This window comes from Brachyhypopomus gauderio, chromosome 8 (genome assembly GCF_052324685.1).
Source record: "Brachyhypopomus gauderio isolate BG-103 chromosome 8, BGAUD_0.2, whole genome shotgun sequence".
Classification (NCBI taxonomy): Eukaryota; Metazoa; Chordata; class Actinopteri; order Gymnotiformes; family Hypopomidae; genus Brachyhypopomus; species Brachyhypopomus gauderio.
This window is the reverse complement of record NC_135218.1, coordinates 1,096,340-1,112,774: the sequence shown is the minus strand read 5'-3', so window position 1 is coordinate 1,112,774 and position 16,435 is coordinate 1,096,340. Positions and strand designations below refer to the sequence as shown.

Sequence of the window (16,435 nt, the reverse complement as noted above, 5' to 3'; positions counted from 1 at the left end):
CCTTGATCATGTAATTAAAAGATGTACATTCTGGAATTCCTTAGATTTCTGAGCAGTGTTTAAATTCTCACAAAGTTTGTGAATATGAATAAAAAGTGAATATGTATACATTGACTGCATATGCTTTATATTAACATGAGTAAGAGGAGAGAGTAAAGAGGGTGAGATGGACACAAATAGGAGAAGCATTACATGAGCAATGGGGTGATATTTCAGAAGTGGTATTGGGCAGCTACACCCAAGAAAAAGAGATTAAAACAGAGAAACACTGCCCCCTGTCATGAACAAAGAATTTGACTACACTGCTGGAAAGGAAAAGTATGAATATGTCTCCAGTATATGATTGTTTAGAGTGGTATTTTAATGAGCTTGATATGATTACCCTCTCTTGTCCTGCAGTGTCCCAGATGAGGAATTTATGAAGCTCGTTTTGGTACTGTACCGTCTTCGTCATAAATGATGCCCTGCAAATTAGACATGAAAGTAGTACAGCATTCTGCTAACCCATAGAACCGATATAAAAGTTAGTCACAGAGGCACTCTAGAACAAGGCATTTCCTCAGGTAACCTTTTTTAAAGGTTTGACAACCTAGAGCAAGCACAAATCTTAAAAGGCATAATATTTTAGTTCAAACCATTTTGCAATACACAAAATTCTTAAAGTATTATTATTATTTCTAGCATCTGATATATACAATGATATATACAATGCAATTTTATCAAAACAGAAAAGCAAAGCTATTTGGTTATCATAGAATAATACTTAGCACAACCACTAAGTGAATGAAGTTTCCAATGATGTTACCCAATTGTGGGATTAATGTTGGGATCAAAGCTATCCTCCACGAATCTCCACACAATACTCGACTTTCCAACCCCCGTGTCCTAAGAGAAAGTGTAATAGGGTCAACTAAACAAAGCAATACATAAAATGACCAATCAACATCCAACATGTGTACTTTTCATCATGTTTTTACAGTTTCTATATTGATATGTTATACCTTTATAAGGTATATAATAGGGATGCACCGAAAATTCGGCCACCGAAAATTTTCGGCCGAAATGGCTTAAATTTGCATTTTCGGTTTTCGGCCGAAATACTTTCATCACTGAAACAACACGGCCGAAACAATGTGCTGTGATGACGCAAGCAAAAATCGCCACCTGCACATGTTTATTTGGATAAAGCTAGCAAAAAAGTTTTCCAGTGATGGCGCCAAGGCAAAGGACATTACACCAAAAATGATGGAACTCGTTGCCTTAGACGATCAGCCGTTCTCTGTCGTAGAGGATGTGGGATTTCGTAAGCTAATAGAGCACATTGAGCCCCGTTATGTTTTGCCGAGCAGACAACATTTCTTAGAAGTGTGTTTACCTGAGCTGTTTATGTTGTTGCAACTCACGTCACGTTTTTATGAGAGAATTTATATTTATCTTTCAGGCCAGTCAGTTATAATTAAATTTAACTTGTATAAAATACATATATTTATCCTCTCAGATAAAAACGGTCTGCAAGCGAGTTAAATTTAATTAGTGGTCGGCCATTGTCAGCGTTATCGCCGTTAACGGCCCACCACTAATTTTATTTTATAATATGCATTACTGTAATGTCAGTGCTAAATAAATATTTTCAAATCAAATTTTGTAGTTGATTTATTCTTTGAATAGCAATGCCTTGATTTTAGTGAGGTTAGCCATAAATCCAATGTTACTAATAATTGGCATAATGTATTTCGGTGTTTCGGTTTTCGGCTTTGGTTTCCTCATTTTCGGTTTCGGCTAAGAATTTTCATTTCGGTGCATCCTTAGTATATAACTAAAACCTGAAGCACCCATGAAGCCTCAAACCTCAAAAGTCCAACAAATGATTTACATCATTCCTAATTATCTCAATTCAACACCAACAAACAATACAGAAGGCAAACAAAAAACTTTTAAAAACAACAAGGCTTTTGACATATAGTAAATAAGTACCAGTATACTGTACATTCATTATTTATAACCCACACAAATAACCATGTATGCCTAAACCATCTGGTATGTATAAAAATGTAATATGGCATTTTAAAAAAATAGAGAATTATACACGTTTTAGTTAAATGTTATTGATGAGATTTTTCAGGGCTTCGTATTTAAATTTAGGTTGTTGATTTGGAATCTTCTGGCTATGAAAGCTACTAGAACCAGGTCTATTTTAGGATGACAATATTTTTAGGTTAAAATATTTTTAAAGGGGGTTGAGTGATTTTCGTTGCTTGGATGATTGTACATTACCTCTTACTGACTATTGGTAAATAGTAATTGGTAAACTCGTGCTGCAATCCTGCAGAATACAGACACGTAAATGGTTTTGTATGATTCAGATCAACGAGGTAAAAAAACTTTGAAATAACATCTCATAACAAAAAGTGCACGCCCTGAGTAGAAATGAACCTTTTAATTCACTAAAATGTGGTTTTTGTCACAGTAATATCAGAATGGTAGTACTTGGGCTCCATCAACATCTTCTTTCGGCAATTCCCATTTAGGGGTCGCCATCAGTGGATCAAACTCCTTCATCTGGCCCTGTCCTGAGTGTCCTCCACTGACACACCAGCCACTCTCATATCCCCTACCACTGCATCCATAAACCTCCTCTTAGGTCTACCTCTCCCCTTGCCTGGAAGCTTCATCCTCAAGACCCTCCTACCAATATACCTCTCCTCTCTCCTCTGTACATGTCCAAACCATCTCAATCTTGCTTCTCTAACTTTATCTCCAAAACATGCTACATGTGCTGATCCTCTAATAAACTCATTTCTGATCCTATCCTTCCTCGTCACTCCAAATAAGAATCTCAACATCTTCATCTCAGACACCTCCACCTCCCTCACCTGTCTCTTTGTCAGTGCCACTGTCTCCAGTCCATACAACATAGCAGGTCTCACTACTGTCCTATAGATCGTTTCTTTCATTCTAGCCGACACCCTTCTCTCACAGATCACCCCAGACACTTTATGCCATCCACACCACCCTGCCTGCACTCTCTTCTTTATCTCTCTTTCACTTCCTCCATTACTCTGTACCCTCGACCCTAAGTAGGTAAACTCATCAACCTTCACCAAATCAATTCCTTGTAACTGGACCTGTCCACCGTCTGCCCTCTCATTCACACACATGTACTCTGTTGTACTCTGTTTTACTCCTGCTCACTTTCATTCCCCTGCTCTCCAAAGCATATCTCCATCTTTCCAAGCTCACCTCCACCTGCTCCCTACTCTCACTACAGACCACAATGTCATCAGCAAACATCATAGTCCAAGGGGACTCCTGCCAAACCTCATCCGTCAGTCTGTCCATGACAATTACGAACAGCAAGGGACTCGGGGCTGATCCCTGATGTAGTCCTACCCCAACTTTAAACCCATCTGTCATTCCTACCGCACATCTCACTGCTGTCACACTGTTCTCATACATATCCTGCACTACCCTCACATACTTTTCTGCTACTCCTGACTTCCTCATACAATACCACAGCTCCTGTCTCGGTACTCTATAAAAAGCTTTCTCCAAGTCAACAAACACACAATGTAACTCCTTCTGTCCTTCCCTATACTTCTCCATTAACACTCTCAAAGCAAACATAGCATCTGTGGTGCACTTAGCTGGCATGAAACCATACTGCTGCTCACAGATCTCTACCTCTCCTCTAAGCCTAGCTTCCACTACTCTTTCCCAGATTTTCAGGCTGTGACTGATCAACTTTATTCCCCTGTAATTACTACAGCTCTGAACATCGCCCTTATTCTTGAAAATCGGCACCATTATGCTTAGTCTCCACTCCTCAGGCATCTTCTGACCTTCCAAGATTCTGTTAAATAACCCAGTCAAAAACTCCACTGCTGTCTCTCCCAAACATTTCCATGCCTCCACTGGAATATCATCCGGTCCAACTGCCTTACCACACTTCATTCTCCAAATTGCAGCCCTTACTTCCTCCTTGCTCACCTGGGGCACTTCCTGATTCACAACCTCTACCTCTTCTAGCCTTCTTTCTCTTTCATTCTCTTGATTCATCAGTTCCTCAAAATACTCCTTCCACCTTCCCAAGACACTCTCCTCACCAGACAACACATTTCCACCTTTATCCTTTATCATCATAACCTGCTGCACATCCTGGTTTCTCTGTCTGGCCAATCTGTACAGATCCTTTTCCCCTTCCTTAGTGTCCAACTTTTCATACAGCTTGCTATATGCCTTCTCTTTAGCTTCTGCCACTGCTCTCTTTGCCTTACGACACATCTCCTTGTACCTCTGTCTACTTTCTTCATCTCGCTGAAAATCCCAATTCTTTTTAGCCAACCGCTTTCCTCTCAAACTTTCCTGAACTTCCTCATTCCACCACCACAACTCCTTGTCTATCTTCCTCTGTCCTGAGGTCACACCAAGTACCTTCCTAGCCACATCCCTCACTGCATTTGAAGTCTCATCCCAGGTATCCAGAACACCACCACCATTACCCAGTACCTGCCTCACCTCATCCCTGAATTTTACACCACAGTCCTCATCCTTTAACTTCCACCACCTGATCTTAGGTTCCGCTCTCACTCTCTTCCTCTTCTTCAAAACCATCCTACATATCACCATCCTATGCTGTTTAGCTATACTCTCCCCTGGTAACACCTTGCAATCACTAACCTCTTTCAGGTTTTGTCTCCTACAGAGTATATAATCGACCTGTGTGCATCTTCCCCCACTCTTATACGTTACCCTGTGCTCTTCCTTTTTCTTAAAGTAAGTGTTAACTACAGCCATCTTTATCCTTTTAGCAAATAACGTAAGTTGTATATCGCGATCGATCACCAGTGGAGGGCGACATAGATATGGATCAGATAATAAACTAGATTTTTATTTTCGTCGTGTGAAATCGGAAGTGTGGCGTGTGAAGACCGTCAAATGCGTGTGTCACACGCTCAATGCGTGAGACTTGAGAACACTGACCCTAGGTAGTACTTGGGCTCCATCTACTGGCCAAATACTGGAACTGACTGAAAAGTATTGCTCACATGAAATACCACACAAACACACACTAATCTCAGCACGTGATTTAGTTCTAATTTTGTCAATACAATTAATTTTGATCCTTTTGGGCCTTTAGTGCCTCAACTGAACCTTTTTTGCACATAGATGTTTTTATGAAACAGTTTCTTTTGGCCAAAGATGCCTATTCGTGTGTGAACCCCCAAGCTGTTGCGGCTACATTTGTGTTTAATTTCTTTAAATCTGGAGGACACAACATCTCTTTAATGGAAGAGAAAATTAAGGGACAGTCTAATATGCAGAGTGAGTTGTTACAAACTGGCAATGCAAGTATCATTTTACCGAAATAAATATCAAAACTTTAAATCCCCAACTTTTGTACAGTTCGACACACCTTTCACCACAGGCTGCTTGCAGAGTAAGCGGAAACACAGCGACTACCTCCTTCAGTTCAGTTAGATGTCATCAATACACAAGCACTAGTTAGATATCCTGGCTAGCTAACTAACTCATGTTCTCTGAATATAATTCTTCCAATGATTATTACCATTACAAGACTGTGTCAGAATAAGTATCGTTAAATATATCTTACCCCAAGAAGGCAGACTTTCAACTCTCTGAGTGACATGATCTCCAAAATAATAAAACGTTCCTAAACATTCCAGACAGTTTAATAAACGCGAACAACGAGCTACTTTTACTACCTGGCGTTCGCTAGCTGCCTAGTTAGCTACCTGGCAAGAACGCTACATTCCGCAGTTGTAGTTTTCTAGTACATTTGAGAATGTGTCCCAGACGAGACAACAGGACGCGCATGAAGTTTATTAAGCAATCGAAGAACATCCAAATGTGAAGCAACTCTGGTAACTAGCTGCTGCTGCTAACTCTGGTGACTAGCTGGTTGTTGTTAGAAACTCTTCAGGCGCCATCTTGAATTATGAGCGATATGTCACGTGATCAGGGTTGCCAGGTCCCGCCCCTCAGCAGCCTACACCAGCCCAAAGCATGTGTGTGCAGGGTTGCTCTTCAAGATCACTTGGCGTGAGATTTGATCTTGGGGGGTGGCGAGTGTAAAATGGAGACAAATTAAATATTATATCGCGATCGATTCTTAGTGTTGACTTGAAACTCCCGCGGTAGCCCAACTCAAAAGTAGCCCAAAAAACCGCTGCTGGATTTTCAAACAAGCCCAATTTGGCGTGAAAACCGCGAACCTGGCAACTCTGCACGTGATATTCATTGTTTTAATTGTCCATAAAAATATCGAATTGTAAATAATATATTCCTTATGTGATTTCTGAAATTTGAGTTTTAATATTGGTTGGCTTTTTAATGCATAAAGTCTGTCACAGTATTGTCCAAACAAATGTACCAGGAAGTATTTTCAGGAAGTGGTGTAAACTGCGAACAGACTGACAGCTCTGCTGTAAAACTGTAAATCAAGATGGCAGGTAACGTGAACTAATTAAAATAAGTTATTTACAAGATTGCAGTGTAATTACAGATAATTAATATGTAGTAACATATCTTAATTAAATAATTTGTATGTTATGGTGAACATGTGATTATACATTATTGTCTACGGGTCCGGGAGTAGTGAGCTAACTTAGCCAGCCGTGGTTCAGCTGTGACAGCATTGGTCTGAATTATCTCATGTCACACTCATTTTGGATTATTGTATCTTTATATATTCAACATATAACCCTGTATCTGATTTACAATTATTTGATGTCCAATACAACCTATTAACCTGGACTGTGCATTGCCTGTATGTGGAAAAACATCAAACATTAGTTAGCTAGCTGGCTAACGTTGGCTAACTCTGTCCCAGCTATGTCCTTTAGCTGGTCAACATATTTATTCATCAAATCGCATGTGCAACATTTTGATAACTTGTAGGTGTATATTTACCCCCCACCCCAAAAAAAGAAAAACCCCATATGGGTTTTGCGAGATAACTAGCAATGTGCCATGTATATGCTTAGCACAATGATAAACATCTTGTTGTGGTGCTGCGGCCGAGAGGGAGGGTTAACAAAATCACACATCGCACGTATTTTATAAGACAACAAGAAATGAGTCGTCTCATGGTTGATAGACAGAAGAACATCACTTCTATATGCACTCCAACTCCAGATGCCTTAGACTGGGACGCACTTTGTTCTCATGTCAGCAGTCTTTCGCGGCGTGTGCAATGGGAAGTGTATGCTTTCTTTTCATGTGGCCTCCAAAACTGTGTTCTGGAAATATGCCCATGCACAGAGAATTGTTTGCAAACTGTCCATCCATGCAAATGTTGCATATTCATTTGTTTTAACTAATTATTGCCCTAATAGTGAAAATGTACTGATTTACTTGGCTACTGCAGAAGGTTTCACTTGTATGTCTTGAAAATGTATTTTTTGTCTTTGAATCATTGTGCTAAATGTGAGCAGAAAATATCTGGTCACGTGTGGTCACTATCTGGTCACTACTCTGTGGTGTTCTGGGCTTTTGGGAGTTTTTGAGTTCACAAAACATTTAAATAATATTCCAGATCATTTGGCCACTACTAATGTTTCTGCTGTCTCTTTGGGTTTGTTTTTATTTTTTATCTTAATGATGGCTTGTTTCACTGGCAGTGACATCTCTATGAATTTCTGAGAGTTAACAGCATCAGATAACAAATGGGGATGCCACACCTGAAGTGAACTTTAGGCCTTTTATCTGCTTTATTGTAACTGAGGCAGTGCCTCACACCTGGCCATGGATTACAAAGAGTAGTCAATTATGTCTGAGCCCCTTAAATGTTTTTAAAAGATGCATAACATGACAATTTGTGACAATATGACAATTTGTGAGGTCTGTCTTTGTCTGTCTGCAGGTCTGTCTTTGTATTATGAAGATGGTCATGATGATATAGATGACTGTGAGTATAATTCATATAAAGACAACTATTAAACCACAGTAAGAGATATTTTTTTATGTAGGTTGTAATGGTAGTATGATCAGGCCATTCTGCCATGGCATTTGTCATGTATCCATTTTTCTGCTGTGTCAGATTAAAAGTCCTGATGTAACGGGTGAGGCAGGATGCAGTGAGGAGTGATCATATAAATGTACGTTTATTAAAGAAATGATGTTGCGTAGTGCTTGGTTTAAGGCTGACATACAGTGGACTCGCAAAGACAAGCACAGGACAACACTACCACACACAGTATATACACCACACATAATGAGCACCATATGAAACACATTAGACTAACGAGACAAGTGAACACATCTACAAACAACCACACCCACAGGAACTATCTATATAGACATAGACTACGTATACACACACTCGAAGGGAGGGGTCTGAGGCTGTAACGTGACAGACCCTTTCACCAGGGGTGGCTCCTCCCAGAGCCCCCAGCGTAGTTCTCAAGCCCCGGACCCATGCCTATGGGCAGGCCCAGGGCCGCCAGCAAGGAGGAGTCCACCACGAAGGCAGTCTAGCACACCCTACCTGGGAAGACAGGGGAAAAGACATTAGACCACACTGGAACATTTAGCACAAAAAGAACAAAAGGCAAAAAGGGATTGGGAAAAACACAGGGATGGACAAAAACACAGGCACATGAATGAATAGGGTCACCAGTTGCCCTACACGCAGCAGGACGGTAAGCGGGGAGGCCGCTGCTGCTGCGGGTGAGGCCCCTCCCAGTCCAGGCTTTGCCTCGCTTCTCGGTGTCCCGATGGAACCGCCTTAGCTTCCGGGGCCATAGGAGCACATGCAGTTCTCACACCTGCTTTAGGCACATTAGGAGTATGTACAGTTCTACTCTGCGCCACCGGGGGAGTACACCGTGGTTGAATGCTATCGAACCCCTTACAGTCCCCTTCACAGAGAAGGGAGCCTCGGAAGACGAACCCGCCAGTTCCCTCTCTTCCATCTCCTCCTCTACCTCAGAGGGGTCTTCACACCTCATGCAGACGGCCTCTTAGGTGCTGCTCACTGGGCACTCCATATTCTCCCAGGAGGAGGAGGGAAAGGGAACATTCTCAGCAGGTGGGTCCTGCTCTTTATGGCATGGTAGGACCGAACACTTCGTCTGGCTGCCCCAGAGTACTCTAACGGAAAGGGGCTGGCTTCTTCCCCTTCAAAGTATTCCATCGCCTTGGAGTACACAGACGGAGGTGGGCTGGCTCCTTCGGTCACATAATACACCGTTTACTTGGAGAACACAAAGGGTGGCAAACCCTCCTCCTCCTTCTTTGAGTCTTTATTCCCGAACTCATTCTCAGGAGGGGACAGAGCCATTACCCTGGTGCCGAGCTCCATCACACCCTCTGTAGAACTGTAGAATCCCGCCAGCCCCTCCTCCTCGGCCTTGCAAGTGTACCTTTGCAGGTATGCGCACATGAGGTCCCCCTCACGCTCCGTGGCCATGATTGGAGCTTCAAAGAGAGAACCAGGGGAAGGGGCGTGCTGGGGCGAGAGGACACAACGTGCCTCAGATAGATTAAAAATGGTACTGGAAACATTCCTCAGGGAGTCTGGTCCATATTAACATGATAGCATCACGCAGTTGCTGCAGATTTGTCGGCTGCACATCCATGACGCGATGCTCATAAAGGGATGGACATGGTCAGTAACAATACTCAGGTAGGCTGTGGGGTTAACACGATGCTCAGTTGGGAATAATGGGCCCAAAGTGTGTCAGGAAAATATCCCCCACACCATTGCACCACTACCATCAGGGTGAACCGTTGATACAAGGCGGGATGGATCCATGCTTTCATGTTATTGATGCCAAATTCTGACCCCACCATCTGAATGTCCCAGCAGAAATCGAGACTCATCAGACCAGGCAACGTTTTCCAATCTTCTATTGTCCAATTTTGGTGAGCCTGTGTGAATTGTAGCCTCAGTTTCCTGTTCTTAGCTGACAGGAGTGGCACCCGGTGTGGTCTTCTGCTGCTGTAGCCCATCCACCTCAAGGTTTGACCTGTTGTGTGTTCAGAGATGCTCTTCTGTATGCCTCGATTGTAACAACTGGTTATTTGAGTTACTGTTGCCGTTATATCATTTCGAACCAGTCTGGCCATTCTCCTCTGACCTCTGGTATTAACAAGGCATTTGTGCCCACAGAACTGCTGCTCACTGGATATTTTCTCTTTTTTGGACCAGCCCGTCTGGCACAAACACACCACGTTCAAAGTCACTTAAATCACCTTTCTTCCCCATTCTGATACTTGGTTTGAACTGCAGCAGATTGTCTTGGCCATATCTACATGTCTAAATGCATTGAGTTGCTGCCATATGATTGGATGTTTCGACATTTGCGTTAATGAAATGTATTTTATAATGGTCACAGAATTTATTAATTAAAAATGTAAACACATTTTATTATTTCAATTTTAAATATGTAAATGAAGTATAATTTTTTTAAATGTGACTAATTTGAAAACAATATTTTTAGAGAAATAATGGTGCATATGAAGGACATTTCATAGGCTGACTAAGTTCTGAATGTAATAAGCCATCACTAAAAGTGGAACTTTGAAATTTTATAGTTGGACAGGCAAAACTACTCCAGCATTGATTAGGGTATATACACGATATACATAGTTAGTGGGAGTCATAGCGGTTATATGAGCCAGGTGTTAGTTAGCCAGGACACACCTAGTTTAGGTTTATGTCAGATCTGATGGTAGCATGAGAGGAGAAGTAGTTTTACCTGTACAAATAGCTGTACTGAATGGTAGTGTTGGCTATAAACAAGGCAGTTGTAACTAGTATACCTTATTATAAAATAAAAGTTGTAATAAAATACAAATGTTGCTGTCATAGTCACTTAAATTTTACCAACAAATCCCATTGTGAAGTATGACCTAGTGACATGGCTTTTGTAGGCTTTCTGGCTTAGTGTATTTTCCCAACATCTAAACAGGCAATCTACATATAAGGGTCATTCTACAGAAATGTCCACTTTTCTGTCCCTAGACTTAACAGGGCAGTTGCATTTTAAAACCCCTCAAATTTAGGGATGTATTTACATTTTAAGACAAAACAACATGATATTTGAACAATTATACCTTTTTGAACCACTTATGAGTCAGTTTTTCTTTTCAACCATTTGAGTGTTTTTCCAAGTATGCCCAAAAATGCCTGTCCTCACTGTCATGCTGGGAAACGAAGGGATTTATTTCTTAATGGAAAACATATACTTTATTAACTCAACTGCAGTTATGTGTCCATAAAGGTCCAATATGTCACACAAAATATTTAAATACAATATTGCAAATAAATATAATAAAATACATAATAAATGTGTACGTCCCCTATATTCATGGCACTGGTGTTACCGTATGACAAAACACTATTATTTTAATATATAAAGCCGTGCTGACGACATCACAGGAAATCATTTTGTTTCCTCTCTGAAGATTATTGAAAACAGACACATTGTATGTTCAATGTCATTTTTCATTTTTTATAAATTTTAACATCTACCCTAAGATTTCCTTCGAAGCTTCAGTGCAAGTCACTGGTGTAAAGTAGGGGTGTGCCCTACTTTAATCTTTGGAAAATGAACATAGAATAATAAAAATGGTACAGTAATAATGTATAATTTTAAATCCTAAAAAAAGAAATTTATGTAGGAAAAATTTCCACCTGTCAAAAGTGGACGTTTTTGTAGAATGACCCAGAAGTGGCAGGAATTCTGGTTCCTGGCCACATATTGATGTCTAAAGAACACTGGTTCTTTGGTAATTTGGATGGATTGCTGCACTTAACATATTTCATTTAGCCATTTCTCCCAATAACAGCCCTGTTGTAGATTTTTTTACCATTCAGTCTGATGGAGGGGATGTACTTTCAGTGGGACATTGTAAGGAATGCCACCTGATCTTCCCTAACCAGCCTCACCTGCCCCTCATTACCACGCCCCCTTTTCAGTCACACTTATACACCTTCCCCAGCACGTCTCAGTCGCGAAGTATTGCCGACTCATGCCGCATACCAAGCCGTTCTATTACCTGTCTGCTTTCCTGTGTTCTGACCCTCGCTTACGTCCCTGACCTTGTCTCCTGCCTAGTCCCTCTGTACCTCCTGACTTCTGCTCCCCCGGTATGACCCTGGACCGTCCTGACCATGCCAAGAACACGCTGTTACTTATCCTAGTACTCGTGATTCCCCTGCCTGTTTCTGTACCAGCTTCTCATTTCAATAAAAGCGGTGTTCTTCCGCATTTGGATCCCTCTCTGCCTGGTCAATTCGTAACAGAAATACTTCGCCACAACATGGATCCAGCAGAAGCAACAATCGCGACTCTCACCGAAACGGTCCGCCAGCTCACGGATATCATACGGAGTCAAGGAATCAACATCGCTGCCCTCCAGGAAGCTGTCCGCCTGGTCACAACCTCTGCTTCTACCTCCGTGAGTGTTCCAGCGGCAGAACCTGAGCGCTACGATGGATCTCCTGATCGCTGTCGAAATTTCCTCATGCAATGTTCCATATACTTCACGCATCATCCAGCCCGGTTCCAGGCCGAGTTACAGAGAGTCCACTTTATCCTTTCGTTCCTCACGGGAGTAGCAGGTGCCTGGGGTACAGCGTTGTGGGAAAGCCAAGACCCTGCCCTCCAGTCGGAGAGTCAGTTCACCGCAGTACTCAGGGCTGTTTTCGATCATCCCGCAGACGGACGTGATGTGGGAGACCGGCTCTACGAGATTAAACAGGAACAACGTAGTGCTGCCGAGTATGCGAGAGAGTTTCGTATGCTGGCTGCAGGAAGCGGTTGGAGTGACTCGGCCTTGAAAACAGTGTTCCGCCGCGGTCTGCGAAATGACATTCAGGTTGAACTCGCTTGCCGAAGTGAAGCCCTCACCTTGTCTGAGTTCATTCAAGCGTCCATTAACGTTGACAAATTATTGACCTACCGCTCCAGTAATACCGACGTCCCTGTCATTGCGTCCTGTGCGCCACCTTCCCATGTACGTGATCCGAGTCTTCAGACGACAGACGAGTTTGTACAGCTTGGCAGGTCCCCACTAACATGTCAGCCATTCCTGCCTATTAAAAGATACAGTCAAGTTAGCTTACCCGTACTAATATCTTGGGGCGGCATAGATACAAACCTGTCTGCTTTAGTGGATTCGGGAGCAGCAGGCGATTTCATAGATCAGGACCTCGCCAACCACTTACACCTCCCCACTGTACCTGTAGATCCTCCCTTGAGAATAAATTCACTGAATGGGCAGCCTATAGGAGAGGGTGTGATTACACTCCGTACCTGCCCCGTGGAGCTACGTGTAGGTCTGTTCCACAGTGAAATGAGAGATTTCTTCCTCATATCCACGCCCCGAGACCCCATCATACTCGGGTTTCCATGGCTGTCCATGCACGACCCTGAAATCTCCTGGAAAAAACGAGAACTCGTACGGTGGAAGGACAGTTGTCTGAGCAAGTGCATTCACCTACCACTCCGGTCATCCTCGGTGGAAAGCCCAGACACACCTCTCTCTGACGTCATCCCCACTCAGTATCGTGCATTTGCGGACGTCTTCAACAAGGACAGTGCCTGTCGTCTGCCTCCTCATCGTCCCTGTGATTGCGCAATCGACCTCCTGCCTGGAGCCCCCTTACCTCGAAAAACGAAACCTTACCCTCTATCACGCCCTGAAGATCTGGCGATGGAGTCCTACGTCACCGAGGCTCTGCAGAAGGGGTTCATTCGACCATCCACCTCCCCGGTTGCTGCTGGTTTCTTCTTCGTAGAGAAAAAGGATGGGGGATTACGCCCTTGTATAGACTATCGTGCCCTAAATGCAGTCACATCGAAATATGCCTACCCTCTCCCCTTTATCACTGCTTCGCAAGAGCGCTTGATGGGAGCGCACATCTTCACCAAGCTAGATTTACGCAGCGCTTACAACTTGGTCCGTATTCGGGAGGGCGATGAGTGGAAAACTGCCTTTGTTACCGCCAGAGGGCACTATGAGTACCTTGTCATGCCATATGGACTAACTAATAGCCCCGCCGTATTCCAAGCATTTATGGATGACATTTTCCGTGATCTGATAGATGATTTCGTATTCGTTTACATTGATGATATCCTGGTTTATTCCTCGTCCGTTTCAGAACACGTCAAACACGTCTCTGCTGTGTTACAGCGCCTTCGGGAGCATAGTCTTTATGTGAAGGCGGAAAAGTGTGAATTTCATCGCTCCTCGGTGACATTTCTGGGATGTACGCTGTCCCCTGGCCAGATCTCCATGAATACGCAGAAGGTGGAAGCAGTCACGAACTGGCCGACCCCTCGTTCCACAAAGGAGCTGCAGCGATTCCTGTGATTCGCCAACTTCTGTCGCCGTTTCATCCGAGGCTTCGGTGAGTTGGCTACCCCTCTCACTAATCTCCTAAAGGGAGGGAGGACTCGGAAATTCGCCTGGACCGCTGAAGAGGAATGAGCGTTCTCACTCCTTAAGAAAGCATTCACGTCGGCCCCCGTACTACACCTTCCTGACCCCCAACTCCAGTTCATCGTAGAGGTCGACGCTTCGGAGGTGGGAGTGGGCGCTGTTCTTTCTCAGAGGCAGGGAAACCCGCCGAAACTGTATCCCTGTGCCTACTTCTCCAAAAAACTGACAACCGCTGAAATGAACTATGACGTCGGAGATCGGGAACTCCTGGCCATCAAACTCACGCTCGAGCAGTGGCGTCATTGGTTGGAGGGAGCGGAGCACCCATTCATTGTATATACCGATCACAAGAACCTCGAATACCTGAAGTCAGCCAGACGCCTGAACCCGCGACAAGCCAGATGGGCACTGTTTTTCTCCCGGTTTCGTTTCACTGTCTCTTACAGACCCGGGTCAAAGAACATCAAAGCCGATGCCCTATCACGGATCCACGAAAAGGACGAAGCAACCCACGAACCTGGACATATTCTGCCGGAGTCCTGCTTCCTCGCGGCTATCCGATGGGACGTACAAAAAGAATTGGACGAGGCTTTGCTCAACGATCCCAGTCCGGTAGAATGCCCGGAGGGGAAACAATACGTACCCGTATCCCTTCGGGGGCGTATCCTACAGCTTGCACACGACACAGCGGGTACAGGCCACCCCGGTATTACACGCACACGACATCTCGTTTCGCAACGTTACTGGTGGCCATCCTGGGAGGACGATATTCGTGATTATGTTCTAGCATGTTCCGTTTGTGCCCAGTCACGTACTCCCCGGACGCTACCAGCAGGAGAGCTCCTTCCCTTACCTGTTCCTCTTCGGCCATGGACGCACCTCGCGATCGACTTCGTCACGGATTTGCCCACATCTGGAGGGAATACTGTTGTTACAGTAATAGTGGATCGGTTCTCGAAAATGTGCCGTCTCATTCCTCGCCCCAAGCTACCCACTGCCATGGAGACAGCTCTTGACCTCTTCCAGTACGTATTCCGGATTTATGGCTTGCCCGAAGAAATCGTCTCCGATAGGGGGACGCAGTTTACATCTCGGGTTTGGAAACAATTCTGCAAACTTCTTGGTATTACTGTCAGCCTGACGTCAGGCTACCACCCCCAGTCTAACGGAGAGGTTGAGCGTTACAATCAGGAGTTAGGGAGGTTTCTCCGACAATATTGCGTTTCTCAGCACGACTGGCACAAATACCTCCCGTGGGCAGAGTATGCTCGGAATTCTATTGTACACACCGCTACCAAACTCACGCCCTTTCAATGTGTATATGGTTACCAACCTGCGTTTTTCCCGTGGGACAAAACACCAGCTGATGTCCCAGCCCTAGACGAGTGGTTTAAACACAGTGCCCGCACCTGGGAACTAGCACATGTACATTTGCGACGCGCTCTACATACACGCAGGCTCAACGCGAACCGTCGTCGTCTCCCAGCGTTGATTTACCACCCAGGACAAAGAGTATGGCTGTCGACACAGAATCTCAACCTAAAGCAACGGAGCAAAAAACTTAGTCCACGATATATTGGTCCATTTAAAGTCCTCAGCAGAGTTAATGCAGTTACCTATAAACTCCTTTTACCATCACATTACCGTATTAACCCTGTCTTCCACGTCTCTCTCCTGAAGCCGGTTCACTACCCCCAGTACCCCCAATGGGGGTTCACCGTACCCCCAGTGTCTGCTAAACCTCCTGACCCTCTGGAGATCGACGGTCGTCCGGCGTACATCGTCCGAGAGCTCTTGGAGTCCCGACGCCGGCGAGGTGGTCTCCAATATCTGGTGGATTGGGAAGGATATGGGCCCGAGGAACGGGCCTGGATTCCAGCGAGGGATGTTCTCTGCCCCACTATGATCGCTGATTTCCATGCAACGCACCCCAACTTTCCTGCCCCCCGGCGTCGCGGTCGCCCCCCGGCACGTCGTAGAGCGTCAGGTGCCGCTCCTTTGAGGGGGGGTACTGTAAGGAATG

The 16,435-nt window shown here is 44.2% G+C and overlaps 2 protein-coding genes across 2 annotated transcripts in view; one reads left to right on the top strand and one right to left on the bottom strand.

Moving 5' to 3' along the window:
• rab22a (RAB22A, member RAS oncogene family) overlaps positions 1-5,950 on the bottom strand; it is a 29,020-nt gene extending 23,070 nt beyond the window's left edge. Inside the window, exons 1-3 of the mRNA XM_077013724.1 lie at positions 5,612-5,950; positions 806-885; positions 383-464 (exon numbers count right to left, since the gene is read on the bottom strand). Coding sequence (XP_076869839.1) covers positions 383-464; positions 806-885; positions 5,612-5,647 — 198 coding nt within the window. The 5' untranslated portion in view covers positions 5,648-5,950. The remainder of the gene's footprint in view (positions 1-382; positions 465-805; positions 886-5,611) is intronic.
• Positions 5,951-6,298: 348 nt separating this feature from the next.
• The window catches only part of ppp4r1l (protein phosphatase 4, regulatory subunit 1-like), a 31,284-nt gene continuing 21,147 nt past the window's right edge, over positions 6,299-16,435 (top strand). The window contains exons 1-2 of the mRNA XM_077013721.1: positions 6,299-6,470; positions 7,883-7,927. Coding sequence (XP_076869836.1) covers positions 6,464-6,470; positions 7,883-7,927 — 52 coding nt within the window. The 5' untranslated portion in view covers positions 6,299-6,463. The remainder of the gene's footprint in view (positions 6,471-7,882; positions 7,928-16,435) is intronic.